Source organism: Coenobita brevimanus, chromosome 91, assembly GCF_032717465.1.
Source record: "Coenobita brevimanus isolate Jiangsu-jjx chromosome 91, ASM3271746v2, whole genome shotgun sequence".
Taxonomy (NCBI): Eukaryota; Metazoa; Arthropoda; class Malacostraca; order Decapoda; family Coenobitidae; genus Coenobita; species Coenobita brevimanus.
Genome location: NC_137044.1, coordinates 8,998,820 through 9,015,176, shown reverse-complemented (window position 1 = coordinate 9,015,176; position 16,357 = coordinate 8,998,820). Strand labels below are relative to the sequence as shown.

General features: G+C 45.9%; 1 protein-coding gene across 1 annotated transcript in view; it reads right to left on the bottom strand.

Annotated features, from left to right (window-relative positions):
• Positions 1-2,140, bottom strand: part of Arp6 (Actin-related protein 6) — a 24,436-nt gene extending 22,296 nt beyond the window's left edge. Inside the window, exon 1 of the mRNA XM_080281946.1 lies at positions 1,841-2,140. Within this exon, the coding sequence (XP_080138072.1) occupies positions 1,841-1,914 (74 nt within the window). The 5' untranslated portion in view covers positions 1,915-2,140. The remainder of the gene's footprint in view (positions 1-1,840) is intronic.
• Positions 2,141-16,357: the final 14,217 nt, after the last annotated feature.

The following is a 16,357-nucleotide window of genomic DNA, read 5'->3' as shown; positions in this document are numbered from 1 at the left end:
CATGCAAGGTCTGGGGGGGCTGGGTTTACGATGGAAGAGTTGAGAGGTAGGATGGGACTGGAGTGTATTGGTGTTGTGATGAGGAGAGGTAGATTGAGATGGTTTGGACATGTGGAGAGGATGGGGGATGATAACTGGGTGAGGAAGGTGAGAAGTGTTAATACTGGAGGTGGGGTTATGAGGGGTAGACCGAGAAAGACATGGGACGAGATCATTAAGTGTGACCTCACGGTTAAGGGACTGAAAAGGGAGGCTGCAATGGATCGCGCAGCGTGGAAAACCGCCATTCGGTGACCAAGGCCAACGCATGCAAGCACGTTGGAGCCTTTAAGAATGAAACGAAGAGGGCAATTAACAGTGATATTAAATGCCAGTAGCTTTAACACCACCAATGTTTGATCAACAAGTACAGTAGCTTGGTAAGTTCTTTATAAGCCACAGGCCCTTCCTCTTATCAACCTAGGGCCTTGTGTTTGAATAAGCAGTTTTCCTTCTACTGGGTCTGCTGTCATTCAAGGCTAATGAGTCCTTTTACTCCAGGAAAATGACCTAAGCTGTGCATAAGACAGTAGTAGTCTCTTCTTAGACTCTGACACTGTAAACTGAGGTTGAGTTCTCCATCTGGAAGCAATATGTATAGCTAGTTACTGAGCTTTTGGCTCCACTCTACTCCCATGGAATGGAATTGTATCTCCAAGGGATGATGATAAGTGTTCACCTCCTACATATAACCTGTTATGAAAAGTACCAGTATTCAAAATTTATCTAGAATTATACTGGAATTAAACTACAATAGCTACATACAGTGACTGTATACGATAATTCTAATATTGTACAGAATTTCTACCAGTATACACCGTACATGCCGTATACTGAATGGTATCAACATATACGTACAAGATATCCCTTTGAGAAATCAAGTAGCTAAGCATTAGGCTATTACACAAATGCAAGAATTTCAACATTGCTCTCAATATCAAACCCAGGTTTCTCTACACCTACATGATAAAAGATACGGAGCATAGAGTAACCTGGATTTGTATGGACCACAAAGTAAAAATTTGTGTCTGATGTAGTGCATAGCTACTTATGTCCTCAATGGGATACCGGTACATCATGCAGTAAAGTATTAAATGTAGGTACAGTAAAATACTGTACCATACCGTATAATACCAATTTAATTTAGCCCAGTAGCTATGGACACTGCTGACTATTTAGTCATATCTCATCTCCTCAAGGTTAGGCTGAATACAATTTGCTAGTTTAATTTGACAATTAGCTACCTGAGAAAATAAAAAGCCTAGTCATCATGACACTGCTGGACAAATACAATGCAGAAGTTTTACTTTACTTCTGTTAGCAGCTTTCTGGATGAGAGAGGAAAATGGTAGTGATCTCAGATTTAAAAGACTTCTTATTACTTATACTCCACTTGGAGCATTTACAAATAAATCTATCGCTCTTCATTTCCTGTCCCTTCTGGTACTGCAGAAGGCCACAGTGTTATCAACGTAAATGTAAATACCCAGTATAAGGTATGAAAGAAACTCTTTTCCATGCACAGCATATGAAGTTATACAGTAAAGAGGGGAACAACCAGAAAAGAAATGACAGCCTATATGATATACAAAGAATATGTATCATTGTAAAAGATAAAACTGAGACAGTGGCCGAAACTGAAAAAAAAAAAAAAAAAAAAAAAGAGGGACACAACACTAAATATGAGGAATAAACATATCAAAGGGACATCCAGCAAAAAGCTAAAAATGAAACAGAAATCATCTGTCATGAGGCTGAAGTTCCTTGACTGGAAGAATCAACAAGATTTTCAGTTACTTACCTGGGCTCATTCTGGTTAGAGAAGCCTGCCTTTATTGTATAGGCGCCATTATCGAGAATAAATACGTTCGCCATTACGTTAAATTTCGTGACCCACTACTGCTGCCTCGCAACAATTATTCAATATCAACATCTACTGGTACCGCAGTTCACAGATGCGACTGAAGTATCTACCACTAGCCTGGAAGGTTTCTCTTCTTGGCTTTCACTCATGTAATCCGTCATTTCTTTTCAGCAGGGGCCAGTAAAGGCTTGTATGATACTTGATGTTTGGCAGGAAAGCTGTGATCGCGTAATTTTGTAAGAAGTGCTCCCCGCCACTTCTTCTTCTTCTTCTTGTGGGTTTAAGGGCCACGGCCAGTACAATGGCCCAATGCCCTGTCAATGCAAACTGCTTAGAGCCTCACATTATATGCGGGAGAGCTGTCTAGATTTTCGGATAAAGTCAGACGTGCACCTCACAACCCGTTCTCGTAGCCGAGGGTCCCCGATACCGCCTCCCAGGAGTGTGTGGAGAGACAAACTGAGAACTCCCAGAGATGCCAAACGTTCCCGCAAAAGGGTGCGAAGCGAGTGGAACCTAGGACACCGTAACATGAAATGTTCTATGGTTTCTTCAACCTGAGGACACCACTGGCACCATGGATGCTCTATCATACCCAAACGGTACAGGTGGCTTGCAAGGCCTGTGTGGCCCAACCGTAACCTGGTGATGGCTACATCAATGTCTCTGCAGGGATGGCGTGCCCAAGAGTGTTCAAAGGAGTCAGAGCGAAAAAGCCCCAAGTGGGAAGCAGGTAGGGTGGTTGCTAGGTGTGCATTCCAGTGCAATATGCAGGCGCTACGTGCAAGTTTAGGGAATGTGGCACTATCTGGCGTCACATGGACCAGTGTACTATATGTCAGTGCTCGCTTTGCTGCTGCATCTACTATTTCGTTGCCACGGATGCCCACATGTGAGGGAATCCACTGAAGGTGGAGGTACCAGGGAGGAGTAACAAGGAAAAGGAGGTGTTCCATAATAGCATGGACAGTCTTGACACGAGTCACTGGACGATCCGAGAGAAGGAGGGTAAGTGCTGACTGTGAGACGGTGTATAAGACTACCGATTGAGGCTGGAAGAAAGTTCGGATAAATTCAAGGGCCTGGAGGATGGCTATGAGTTCTGCGGTTAGGACGTCGTACCGCCCGCTGAACGACCAAGTTTGGCATATGGAAAGATCTTCAAAATAAGCCGCTGAGGCAAAGGAAGATGGAGGGGAGTGAGACCCATCCGTGTAAATTCTCAGGAAGTCCTTATAAACCGAGGAGTCCAAACTGTAAAAGATCGGCCGTGCCAAGACTGCATCTGTCGACTTGGAGAACGGTACTGGGAAGTAGGGGGAGACATATGGAGACAAATCCTTCCAAGGGGGCACTGGGGAGAGAGGGGCCACTGAGGCAGGCCTGGGCAGATCGAGAGACAGGGTGTGGCAGGCTCGGATGCTGTGGATAATGTATGGTAACCTCACTCATGGCCAAGTTGGGGGTTGACAAAGGACTGTGGAGAGGCGATAAAGGGAGGAGACCGGATGGCTGGAGGGAAGGGCGGAAATACGGTGAAGCAGCCGACAGTCCAGTTCCATGCGGTAGATGGAAAGGGGCATCACCCCTGACTCTGCATGAAGCGAAATAATTGGGGTGGACTTGAAGGCACCTAGGGCAATGCGAAGTGCCGTGTTCTGGACAACATCCAACTTCTTTAGGTGGGTCTGGGCAGCTGATTCGTAAAGGGTGGTGCCGTACGTGATCTTACTGCGGATGAAGGCCAGATATAGTCTAAGAAGAGTGTTTCGGTCAGCACCCCAGCGAGCTCCTGCTACACACTTCATGATGTCCAGGCGCCTAAGGCATGCCGATTGAAGATGGTCAATATGGGGGGCCCAGGTGAGACGGGGACTGTCCAAATGGAGGCCCAGAAACTTGTGCCGAGTCCGGAGGGTGAGAGGTTCTTCAGCTAGCTGAATTGTCGGCATGGAGGGGAGCCTCCTTTGGCCAAAGTACATAAGAGCACTCTTGGGTGCATTGACTGTTAGCCCCCAATCTGCGGCCCAGGTGGCAAAGGCATCCACAGCCTGTTGGAGGCGATGTTGGGCCTCCCATAGGGAGGCAGCACTGCAGAGGATTGAGACGTCATCTGCATAGACTAAGGTGGATACTCCAGGAGGATGAGGGAGGTCATAAATCAGGACATTGAAAAGTAAGGGACTGAAGCATGATCCCTGTGGCACTCCCTGCCTGACTGGGGTAGGGGAAGATTATGTACCCCCAAGGGAAACACGAAAGGATCGCTCCTCCAAAAAACTTTGCACCCAGGCCAGTGCAGAGCCTGTGATGCCCAGACGGCACAACTTGTACAGTATCCCATCATGGGAGGCAGAATCAAAAGCCCCCTGGAGATCCACGAAGGCAGCCAGGAGTATCTTCTTATGACAGGACGCCTGGTGGACATGATGGTCAAACTGGAGGAAGATGTCAGATGTCCCTCTCCCTGGGCGGAATCCACATTGTACATCAGACATGCGGCTATTGTGCTCCAGCCACCAGGAGAACCGACGGCACACCATCCTCTCAAGCACCTTCCCAATATTGGAGAGCAGTACAATTGGTCTGTAAGAAGCCAGAGAAGAGGAGTCTCTCCCCGACTTGGGGAAGGGCAGGAGGTGGGAGGTTTTCCAGTGAGATGGGAATATCCCTGATGCCCAGCTGTTGTTAAAGATGTCTAAAAGTGCCATTTGAAAGCGGACAGGGAGATAAATCAGAAATTCGTTAGGTACTAAATCTGGCCCACATGCCTTCTTTGGTAGTAGGGTCCGCAGAGCAGAGGAGAGTTCTGCCTGGGTAAAAGGAGAGGCTAAGCATGCTGGGGGGGAGGAGGAGATGCCTGCCTGAGTGACCCTGAGTAGGTGTTGAAAATTTGGAAGTGGAGCGGGGGAGCCAAGTCTAGCTAAGGCAGCCAGTAAGGTAGCCTTGTCTTGGAGGCCTACCAGAAGATTACCCTCCTTTACCAGAGGATACGAAAGGGTGGTAGGGCGACCCTTCATTGCCCGAATAAAGGACCAGGTCCAGGATGGTGAGCTTGAGAATGACAGGGTTGAGCAGAAAGCAGACCAGGCAGCACGGCGAGCTCGGGTGAGAGTCTGCTTGCATTCTGCGTCCCTACGGCGGTGAGTGTCTCGGTGGCTAGGGCAGGGACATCTCCGTCAGACGTTCCAGGAAGACCTCCTAGCCCGGACAACCCTTGTGCAGTCCTCTGTCCACCAAGGAACCGTGGCAGTGCCTTGGGGACGTGTTGAGGACCTGCGGAAGGTCGCCTTACCTGCTGCGATCACAGAGGACGTAAAGTCCATCACGCGATCATGTATGGGTCCTCCAGGCGGAGGCCCAGTGTTATCAAGGGTCGCCTTAAAGGAGGACCAGGACCCTCGTGTGAGGATCCAATGTGGACGAGGTGGAGCAGAGCAGGGTGGGGAGAGATTGGGGACATCTAGGATAACTGGAAGGTGGTCAGACCCCAAATATGGGCCAGTCCAGATGGTTGAGCCTCCAAAAACGGGATCCCCCAGATATAGATCAAGTGTGGAGGGTAGGCCTGAGTGCGGGTCAATACGGGTCTGTAGCCCCAATGGGGTGAGCAGGGTGAAGCAGTCACTTTCTAGCACAAATCGGAAGAGGGAAGTTCCTGACCTATTTCCAGAACCTTGGGTCAGGAAAGGATCCCAATGGGGATGTCTGGCGTTAAAATCACCCAAGAGGAGGCATGGTGAAGGGAGCTGGTCTTGATAGGCCTGGAGTTCTTCCAGGCCTATGTCCTTGCATGGGTTGTAGCAAAAACGCCACAGTGATCCATCCCTGCACGAGGGATAGGCTGACCGCAAGAAAGTCCAACACCCCTCGAGGGGGGCGGGTCAATGGCAGAACCGAGCTAGGCACATCCTCCCTGACTGCGACAGCTAAACCTCCTCCGACACCCTGACGATCAGCTCGGTATACAGTAAAACCCCTGAGCGACAGATGGAGATGTGGAGCTAACCAAGTCTCACATAGACCAATAACATCTGGAACAAGGTCTGCTACTGTGTTTGAAATCGGATGTTTTCCGGGGGAGCGATCTGGCATTCCAGAGGAAGAATCTACGTAGAGGTAAAGGAGCCATCAATGAGGGGAGAGTAGAGAGAGAAACTGGGGCAGGAGGCTGACACATATGTCTATAAAGGACTGTCCATTTTTGTACATGGACCGGGCTGTAAGCAGAAGGTCCACAAAGGACCCTGTAGAATGGGCACCTGTGGGGTTGGCATAAGGGGGAGCGTGGGAGGTTGCCCTTGGTACAGGCTGACATGGAGAGGCAGGAGATTCACCAGGTGTGGAGCCCGTCTCAGGAGATCTGGGGGAGGTGGCGTAAGATATGTTTGGATCTGAGGCGGGAGTTGTGGCTGACATTACACCAGGCTGGGTGGAAGGAGCTACTGATTCTTGTGCAGCATGTGGGAAAGAGGTCCGATTTGGGTGGGGACGCTGTCAACGGGGCGTGGGTGGAGGGAGAGGGTGGAGCAGCACTGCTGACTGGGAGGTTGGGTGGGAGGACACGGCAACTGTTCGCTCCACTTCACTTGATTCAGTTGGAGATTTACCACCAGATGTTTCAGGAAGATCTTCCAATGCTGAAAAGCGGTTGCTAACCACTGTTGCGTATGTTAGACCCTCCTGAACAGGCCGGGAAGTCCGACTGGGAGCAATATATGTTGTCGAGGGGTTGGAGCTGGGAGGAATACGGCCGGATGGATTAAGGGCACGCAAACGGGTGTTGACATCCAACAGGGCTGACGGGTCAGTCCTAGCAGCGTCATGGATGGCAAGTGCCTGCTGGTGGACTGGGCACATGCGGGAGACAACTTGGTGTGAGCCACCGCAGAAGAAGCAGTAGGGGTCGTTAGTGCACTGACCACCTGATGGGGATTTGCATGGATGGAACCTGCTGCAACGAGAGCAACGAACTTTATTTTTACATGATATTGTGCCGTGTCCAAATCGATGGCATGTATAGCACCTCAGGATGGGAAAAGTGTAAGTCCCTACAGAGTAACATAAGTGGCCAAATATGACCTGTTCCGGCAGGTGGCCCCTGAATTTGAGCCGTACCACCCTGGCTGCCACTGCTGCCTCACCACCAGGAGGGTGGACCATAAGGCGGGTGACTTCCTCTAGCTGGGAGGAACAGTTGCCAAGGCAGCGAAGATTACTAGCAAGTTCCTCCTCCGTGACATCAGGAGCAACAGGCCCTATTTTCCCATATGAGAACTCGCCACTGGAAGGTGAGCGAGCCAACCAACACCTTACTGGCCAGTCCCCCAGCTGGGTGAGGGCCTCTGGTGGTACAGTCATTTTGGCCACATCATCTGCAAAAACACAGAACCTAATAGCTGCTCCTTTACCTAAAACTCTAAGTGATCCCTCGATACAGTACTTACCCCATGAAGATTTGTTGATGGCATCCGACAACCTACGGGGATTCAAAAATACAGGGGTATTGTCAGCCGACCTTGCTATGTAAACGAGGCTCCTTGGTTCACTGGAGACATCATCAACTGGGGCGGAAGGCCGTATCCATTTTTCCGGGGCACTTCCCTTGTCACTAGTGGTGGAGGCCGTCCTCACCCTCTTACCAGGGGCAACGACGTCTGCAGCGGCAGGAGCGAGGTCCATATGGACGTCCTGTGTGGCGAGGCCGGTCATGGAAGACTCCATGCCTGGCCGTTACACTCACTGTTAAAACACTGGAACACTGTGGTGTTACTGTGATATGCCCAAAATAAGCTGGATGTGACTGTAAGGCTGAGATGGGTTAACACCCGAGAGTAAGACGGTCGACAACACGGTCGGGAGGAACACGTCCGACAATGACCGGGTCTAGGCAGCGTCCCCCCAACAGAACTTGGCAGTAATTAGATACCAGTAAACTTTTTAATGATGATCAACAGAGTACAAAGTTCTTATGACCAGTAAATGAAATTCTGCACATGTCATTGATTCTATGGCATATATAATCAACGGTCCTGAAATCGTGATGAAAAATACGTTCACGGTACACGAAATATCAGAAGCTCACCATCACATGGGCGTCGTGCTATCAGCTGACATTTGTTTGGGGTTAAGGTTGACAAAGCTGCTTATAGATGGCAGCACAATACAGAAGACTCTTGCAGCGGATATTTAAATTCATGATACACTTGTTCTGGACAAATGTGGAAGTGTGCATGAAAAAGTTTGGAAGGAATGAGAGAGTGTTTTTGATCGGTGATATGAATGGTAAAGTAGGGAATGTGAAGGTGGATGGAATAGTTGGTGAGTGGGGTGTGCCTGCTGAGATAGATGAGAATGGTAGTGCGTTAATGGACATTTGTACTGGGAGGGGGTTGGTGATAGCCAATACCCTCTTCGGGCATAAAATGATCCACAGGTATACATGGCGAGTGATGAGAAGGGTGGGTGGTGAACTGAATGAAAGGAAGGCAATGACTGATTATGTGTGTATGGATGAAAGGATGAGAAGATGTGTAATGGATGCAAGAGCTTACAGAGGGGGGAGTGAACTTTCTGACCACTACTTTGTGGTGTGGAGAAATAGAAGAAGGGAAAGGCGAGAGGAAGGAGTAGTTGCAAGGAGAGTGGAAAGGTTACAAGAGGATGAGAAAAAGGCAGAGTATAAGAGAGAAGTGAAGGAACGATTGGGCAATTATGAATTGAAGCAGATGGGGGACGTGGAAGGTGTGTGTAGGATATTTACAGAAGAAATATGTGCAGCATGTGATGTGGTGTGTGGGAGGAAGAGAAGACGGAGGGGGCTGCAAGGAACAGCGTGGTGGACTGAAGAGGTGAGACAGGCTGTGGCACAGAAGAAGAAAGCATACAATGAATGGATGAGAAATAGGGGCGTGGAAGAAGTTGAGAGGCGGAAGAGAGAGTTATATGTCGAAAGAAAGAGAGAGGTGAAAAGATTAGTAAGAAAGAGTAAGAAGAGAGTGGATGAGGAAATTGGAAGGAATTTGAGTGTAAAGTGGAGAGACCGTAAGAAAATGTTCTGGAAAGAGGTGAAGAGAGTAAGACAGGGAAGAAGTGAGGTTAGCAGGGGTGTGAAAGATAAAAATGGTAGATTACTAGTGGAGAAGGGAGAAAAAGTGAGCTGATGGAGAGAACACTTTAAGGAATTGTTGAAAATAGAGGATGGAAGTAATGCGAGTATAAGTGGTTGGGGAATGGCTGGGAGAAGGAGGGAGGTGAGAAGACAGGAAGAAATCAGTAGGATAGAAGTTGTGGAAGCAATGAAGAAAGTTAAATTGGGGAAAGCCCCAGGAATTGATGGAGTGTGTGGTGAAATGCTGAAGCATGGGGGAGAGATAGTAGTAGAGTGGATGTGGAAGATGTGCAGATTGGCCTGGGAGGAAGGTCGAGTCCCGGAGGATTGGAAGTCAGGTATAATTATTCCCCTGTACAAAGGAAAAGGGGAAAAAGAAAAATGTGGTAATCATAGCGGCATTTGTCTTCTTAGTGTAATAGGAAAAGTATATGGTAGGATACTTATTGACAGAGTTAGAGAAAGAACAGAGGAATTAGTTGGAGAAGAACAGGGAGGTTTTAGGAAGGGAAGAGGTTGTGTAGATCAGATATTCATTCTTAGGTCTTTAGTGGAAAAGTTTCTCGAGAGGGGAAAGTTGTATGCGGCCTTCATGGATTTGCAGAAAGCATATGACAGGGTGGATAGACAAGGATTGTGGAAAGTAGTAGAATATATGGAGTTGATGGAAAGTTGTTAAATGCAGTGAAGAGTATGTATGAGGGTGCCAAGGCTGCAGTGCGCGTTGATAGTGAACTAAGTGAATTTTTCTCTTTGAAGGTTGGATTAAAACAGGGATGTGTCATGTCTCCATGGTTGTTCAATCTGTATTTGGATGGGGTTATAAAAGAGATCCAAGGGAGGACAGTGGATGTTGGAGCGGCCCTAGTGAGCAAGGGCAGTGTTTGGAAACTCCCTGTACTGTTGTTTGCAGATGATACTGTGTTGTTAAGTGAAGACGAAGGGGAGCTGCAAGGCTTGGTGGATGAGTTTGGGAGGGTGTGTAAGAAACGGAATCCAATGGTGAATATAAGGAAGAGTAAAATTATGGTCTTCGAGAGAAGTGAAGTCAGTGAATGTACTGTACAGTGAGGTTGGATGGGGAGGAAATGAATAATGTGGATGCGTTTAAGTACTTGGGTAGTGTGATGAGTAAGGATGGAAGTTTAGAGGGTGAAGTGCTTGAAAGGGTACAACAGGGAAGAAAGGTTTCCGGTTCCTTGAAAGCAGTGATAAGAAACAGGGAAGTGAGCATGGAAATGAAAAAGTTACTACGTGACAGTATTGTGATACCAACTCTAACGTATGGAAGTGAAGCTTGGACGTTGTTGGAGGGACAGAAGTCAAGAGTGGGAGCAGTGGATATGAGTTATTTGAGAGGAGCATGTGGAGTCACATGGTGAAACAGATTGACGCATGAGGAAGTGAAGGAGCGTTGTGGTGTGGATATGGATGATAGGAAACGTTAGGAGAAACACACTGAAGTGATTTGGCCATGTGGAGAGGATGGAGAGTGAGAGACTGACGAGGAGAGTGTATGTGAGTGAGGTGGAGGGGGGGAGAAGGAGGGGGAGGCCAAAGATGAGATGGAAGGATGGGGTGGAGAGGTATATAAGAAAGGGGGGGTGTGAGCTTGGAGCAAGGCAGTGAAATGGTGGGGGACAGGGCGACATGGAGGCGATTTGTTTGTGGCCACCTCTTACGGGATTAAGGAGTCTGGCAATTGATAGATAATTCTTTTTTTATAGTGGTAGTCTGCAGAAGGGAGGTTTAGATCCCAAACAACACAATAAGTGATTCATTTATCGTTAACAAAATATCAAATCCGCATATGCATGGATAAAACGAAAGATAGCAACACTGAGCTCTATAGACCTTTTCCAGTGACGTCACAGAAATCACGTGATTTTGTTTACGACTCCATATTGGACGGCAAACTCCTCGCAGTAATGGCTGTCCAGACAGGGCTGTCAGAGATGAAACTGTCAGATATGCAGAAATTTGAAAATATGCCCGTATCTACTCACAAATCATCGGTTGATAAAAAATGCTTGCAACAGAGGCGGGAGTAGGCCGTAGGCTGCCAATTCTCCCACTTCATGGCAGCTATCCACTTCTCTCGCCTTTCCTCATTTGCTAGAAACCGGTAGAAGTTTAAGTTTTCTGCCTTGTCTTACAGCCGAAGGCACAGCAACGGAATACCAGTGTGGATTCTGCAGTTTTCTCTCTCTCTCTCTCTAGACGTCCGACAATTTGCTGTCCAATATGGTGCCGTAAACAAAAGTCACATGACTCGTGACGTCACGTGGAAAAGATCTGTAATATGGAGAGGCTTTCTCATGGGTAGCACCGCGTAATTCATGTAGCCGCCGCCAGGGCGGCGCTGGTTTAGCGGCAGCCATGTGACACTACGCCTGATGCCCGCGTTTTTGTACTGGGCTGCACTGTGGGTTTTTGAAAGCAGCTGATGATTCCGGAAAACATAGTGCCATGGTCCACTGTGCAGCTTACGGATACAAAAATGGGCACAGGAATTCATCGAAGAGAGAGAGAGTTACATTTCACAAATAAGAAATATATCTTATTAGAAATATATCTTATTAGAAATATATCTTATTGCTAATTCTCTAACATTACTGTCCCCTGGGGTGGGGTGGGAAGATTCTTCCCCTGTATCCCTGCATGAATGAGGCCACTAAAACGGGCCCATTTATCTCCAGTCGTTCTCTCCATGTCCTCGTCTCTTCTGTTCACACTCTCTTGTAGATATTTCCCTGTTTCTTCCGACCTTTATCGATCTGGATAATCGGTTTCATGACATGGACAGTGCCATAAAGGGTAAGTTCTGCACTGCAGCAACCTATGGCGTTGTTTTATACTCATTGGCTAAATGTTCATTCATTCATTCATTGCCAGACGCCATGTATCCTAAACAGGGTGGCCAAGGGCTTAGAGTTAATTGTTTTACAGGGAGGGGCACTAATCCTCCACCAACCCCACTTGACACGTAGGGAGACCTATGGCGTTGTTTTATACTCATTGGCTAAATGTACCCGATATAAATCGTTGAACTAGGCAGAAAAAAATCACAGTCCACATATTTTTTTGTATCATAAACGACGAGTGTGTCCATATTAATAACCACTGAGTAGTGGAAATAAAGTATTTGAATTTGAGTGCTAGTGTTTCAATATGGCGGCCAAAATCACACGCCCGCGGAGGAGATAGCCTCTTCATATTATAGAACTTAGTGGATAGCAAGTAGTCCGAAAATCATGAGGGGAACATTTAAAGTTACAAGAAAGTTATTTTACTACCTTATCATGAGGAGACATAAATAGTGCCAAGGAAGTGATTACGAGCTTATTTGTGCTCTATAATCCCCTCAAAAGTACAGTAGGCTATGCTCGCTTAATTTACGGGTTTAACCTATGTTTGTTTTGAGGGCACGTTATGCAATAACGTGCCATTAAGAATAAAGTGCTGTTCTACTAAAGAGACTGCAGAAACAAAAGATAGACTACAGGTGTGAGACAGGAAACGAGTGAAACAAGAGATATTAAGACAAGATACAGGGTGAAACAGGATGTCGTGTACAAGAGTAGCCTTAACAAAAGATGCACGTGCAGAACAGACGATGCAAATGTGAAATGAGACACAGGGTGAAATAGGATGCATGTCTGCAGCAAGATAAAGGATTGAAACAGAAGATAAATGGGTGAAAAGATACAAAAAATTTAGTATATGTTTAGATTTCTACAGTATTTAAAATCACCAGTGTGATACAAACTTGGTTAATTTCTTGGATATATCAGAGAAATGATAAACAACATCAAAGTTAATCGATTCTGATCAAACAGCTGTTCCATTCATGAGAAACCCCATCGAGCAAAAATATAGTTTTGTATGCCATAAGTAAAATCTTCCTTGCAAAGACATCGGCAAGCCTATCATCTGCGGATATAATTATACAGGTATGTGTTCACGGTCACGTCTTGCGCGTGGAATACGAGTATCAGTGTAAACTGTCGTTACTGTTAGTAATTCCAGTTTGATTTTTTTTTCTCTCTAGGATTACAAAACACCGCTAAGGATCTAAAATGATTAGGCATTCGACCTCTCCGAAAGGCAAGGGCAGTTGATTTAAGCCATGTTGAAGGCAGGAAGGACATCCGCTTGCAGAGTAAGCACGTCTCCGCTGCGTGAGTAGACTTCACAAGCAAATTCGATGACCACTCCTTAGGCAAATAATTTTATCCTTGATTTTCATTATTAACAGTTAGGCTTGTGAGAGTGAAACAATAAGGGAAAGAAAAAAAAAAGAATACAGCACCACTTCATTGTACATACAATACTACGGTAACAAAAGTTCTAAATCGGTGGTCTCTCCTGAGATATCATCTGCATTCCTGTGTGTGTGTGTGTGTGTGTGTGTGTGTGTGTGTGTGTGTGTGTGAGAGAGAGAGAGAGAGAGATTTAAATGCCATATGTAGCATAGTCTTACTTAATATTTTCTGACATGGTATTGATTTATTCTTTATATCGACAAAATTTTCATCAGTAACATATTAAAGGATATTTACGCGTTTAAGCAAAATAAATCCACGAGGGTGAGGTGTTAAGAAATCCCTCAGGTCAGCGAGAATACCGCCCCTGCAGTGTTCGTCGTGTGCATCATCATCATCATCATCGACTGGTGCATGAAACCCCTGTTGCAGTGCTGCTGTGTCTTCTGAGATAACTTTGGCAAGATGTGGTACATGTAATTATTATGACAGCGATGGAGGCTAGGTCCGAGAGAGAGAGGGGGTGGGGAGTGTTGGTCGCACAATCAGGGACAAAAGTTTGGATGCTGTTTCACCTCTTCTACATCTCACATTCATCTATTAGCTCCTATTCCAAAGCCGAGAGAGGGTTGGTATGTTTCTTTACCTATAGACGCTTCATCCTGATATAATGCATAAAAGAGGAAAGTGACGAACATGTCTTGAAGCGTGAAGTAGACACAGTGGAATAGAACTTTTCTTCCTGACCGTACAGTTCCCCCCTCCCACCCAAAAAAGAAAGAAAGAGAAAGAAAACAGTATCGTACCACTACTGTACGATGATAATAAAGGTACCAAATCCCCAATTCACAGAGTGATCTAACAGGTTGTTGTTGTCTCAGGCTATAACATACTTTATTGCGCAGTTTTAGGAGTTTTTCGAGAACTAATAAACATCAGGAAAAGATGTGTTGTGGTGTAAAGCAAACTTTACACCACAACACATCGTCCACGTTCAGAATGCTGAGTGCATGAACTGGTTGGATACTTCTATCTTTCTCTCTTCTTTCTTTCTTTCTTTTTTTAGGGGTACAAAAAAAAAAAATGCTCGGATCTAAGGGAGACCAGAAAACCAGGCAGGAGTTTTCTAACAAGTACTAAATATTCTTCTGTAATACGTAAACTACATACCGGTAACAACTATACAACTGATCATTTTCCTTGTGGTAGGTGGTGGCGACCATCATCCACTCACTTGATGTAGTGCTGCCTACTCCTTCCTTAGCCTTTATCATTCTTTTTCTGTGCCTGCCCTCCTCTCTTCCTATTTCTCCCATCTTTCCTGTCACTTCTTATTGTTTTTCTTTCCTTTACAGGTGGCTTTACATTGAGTGACAAGCCTAATGGTTTCCTGTAAGCCAAGAAACCATTTACAACGCTGGGTGGTAACCATATAACCAAACCATACGTGCTCCCTACGTGTCAACAAGTGGGTTGGTGGAGGGTTAGTGCCCCTCCCCGTAAAACAACTAACTCAAAGTCAAATGGCCACCCCTTACGGGATTATGGCGTCTGGCAATAGATAGATAGATAGATAGATCATTTTCCCCCCAGAAAGTATGCTACGCGACAAGCCAGGATTAACTTTCTTGGGGGGGGGGGAAGGGGTTCAGAAGCCCGTAGTAGTAGAAGTAGTAGCAGTAATAATAGTCGTAGTAGTAGTAGTAGTAGCAGCAGCAGCAGCAGTACCCTAGTAGTTGTAGCAGAGAGAGAGAGAGAGAGCGTCCTATGTAGCCCAAGTATAGCCGCAGCCCTTGAGCAAGGGGAAAAAGGTGGGGGGGGGGAGGTGAGTCTAATAAGGAAAAAAATAACGAGAGAAAAGCCTTAACCTGCTTCAGGATAGACAGGAATGTGGCATAACAAGTTGTTCTTTTCCATCTCTCTCTCTCTCTCTCTCTCTCTCTCTCTCTCTCTCATATATATATATATATATATATATATATATATATATATATATATATATATATATATATGATTCTGGGCTAAAGCAAAGCAATATAGTGTGTTTTCTAAGGCTCAACAGTCCTCCTATCCCCAGATGGCGCCATACATTTCTGCATGTCACCACTTGGTCACTAATACCACACCGTTCATCATGCAGGGTTGGTGTGATGGTGTTACCAGCGGAGTTTTTGCTGTATGCCGGTGGGTCTTGCGCAAGTTCTTTTAGCTCGTTCATTCAAGTGACGTTTTTACGGTTTTATCTCATTTATACATTTATTTATTTATTTATTGCTATCTACAGGCGATTTTATCTACCTTAGGAGATTTTTTTAATTGGAGGGGTTAAATATAGCCTTCATTAACTTCACCATCAAAAACTCCCTCAACTAAACATAATCAAGTAGGGGTAGCAAGAATATAATAAAAATACGTCATTGGAGTGTAGTAGTTAAGGCTTGTCTACTAAGATAAAGTATCTGAAATATATAGACTGACCTGTCGAACACCACCCACATTTACTGCTTGCTGTGTACTGACAACTCACACTCTTTTTACTCTCATTCTTTGTCACTGCATCCCATCTTACCCCATCCTTAAGTGGGCAAAAAAGGTCAGCATGATGATGATGATGATGAGACGGGGGAGGAGAAGGAGAAGGAGGAGGTACTTGCTGTTGATGATGGTGATAATGATGATGAGAAGAAGGAGGAAAGTAGAAGGAAGAGGATATTGGTGACGATGATGATGATGATAAGGACGCCGACGATGTTGATGATGAAGATGATAATGATGACGACGACGACGACAGTGATGATGATGATATACCCTTTCAGTAGATGCTAGGGATAGGAGGGTACACGGGATTGGAGCAACCTTAATGACATCTCCTCCCCCGCCTCCCCACACCTTGAGATAATTATGAGAGGATAACCTGGAAAAGGGCAAAGCCACTTGATGTTGCTGCTTCCTTTGATAATGGTAAAGAAATACAATAGGAGACAATGAGCTATTTACTAATACTGTAGATGTGTGATTGGCAGGAGAGATAAGTCGTTTATCGATTTACTGACTCGTACAGTGTTAGCAATGGAAGTA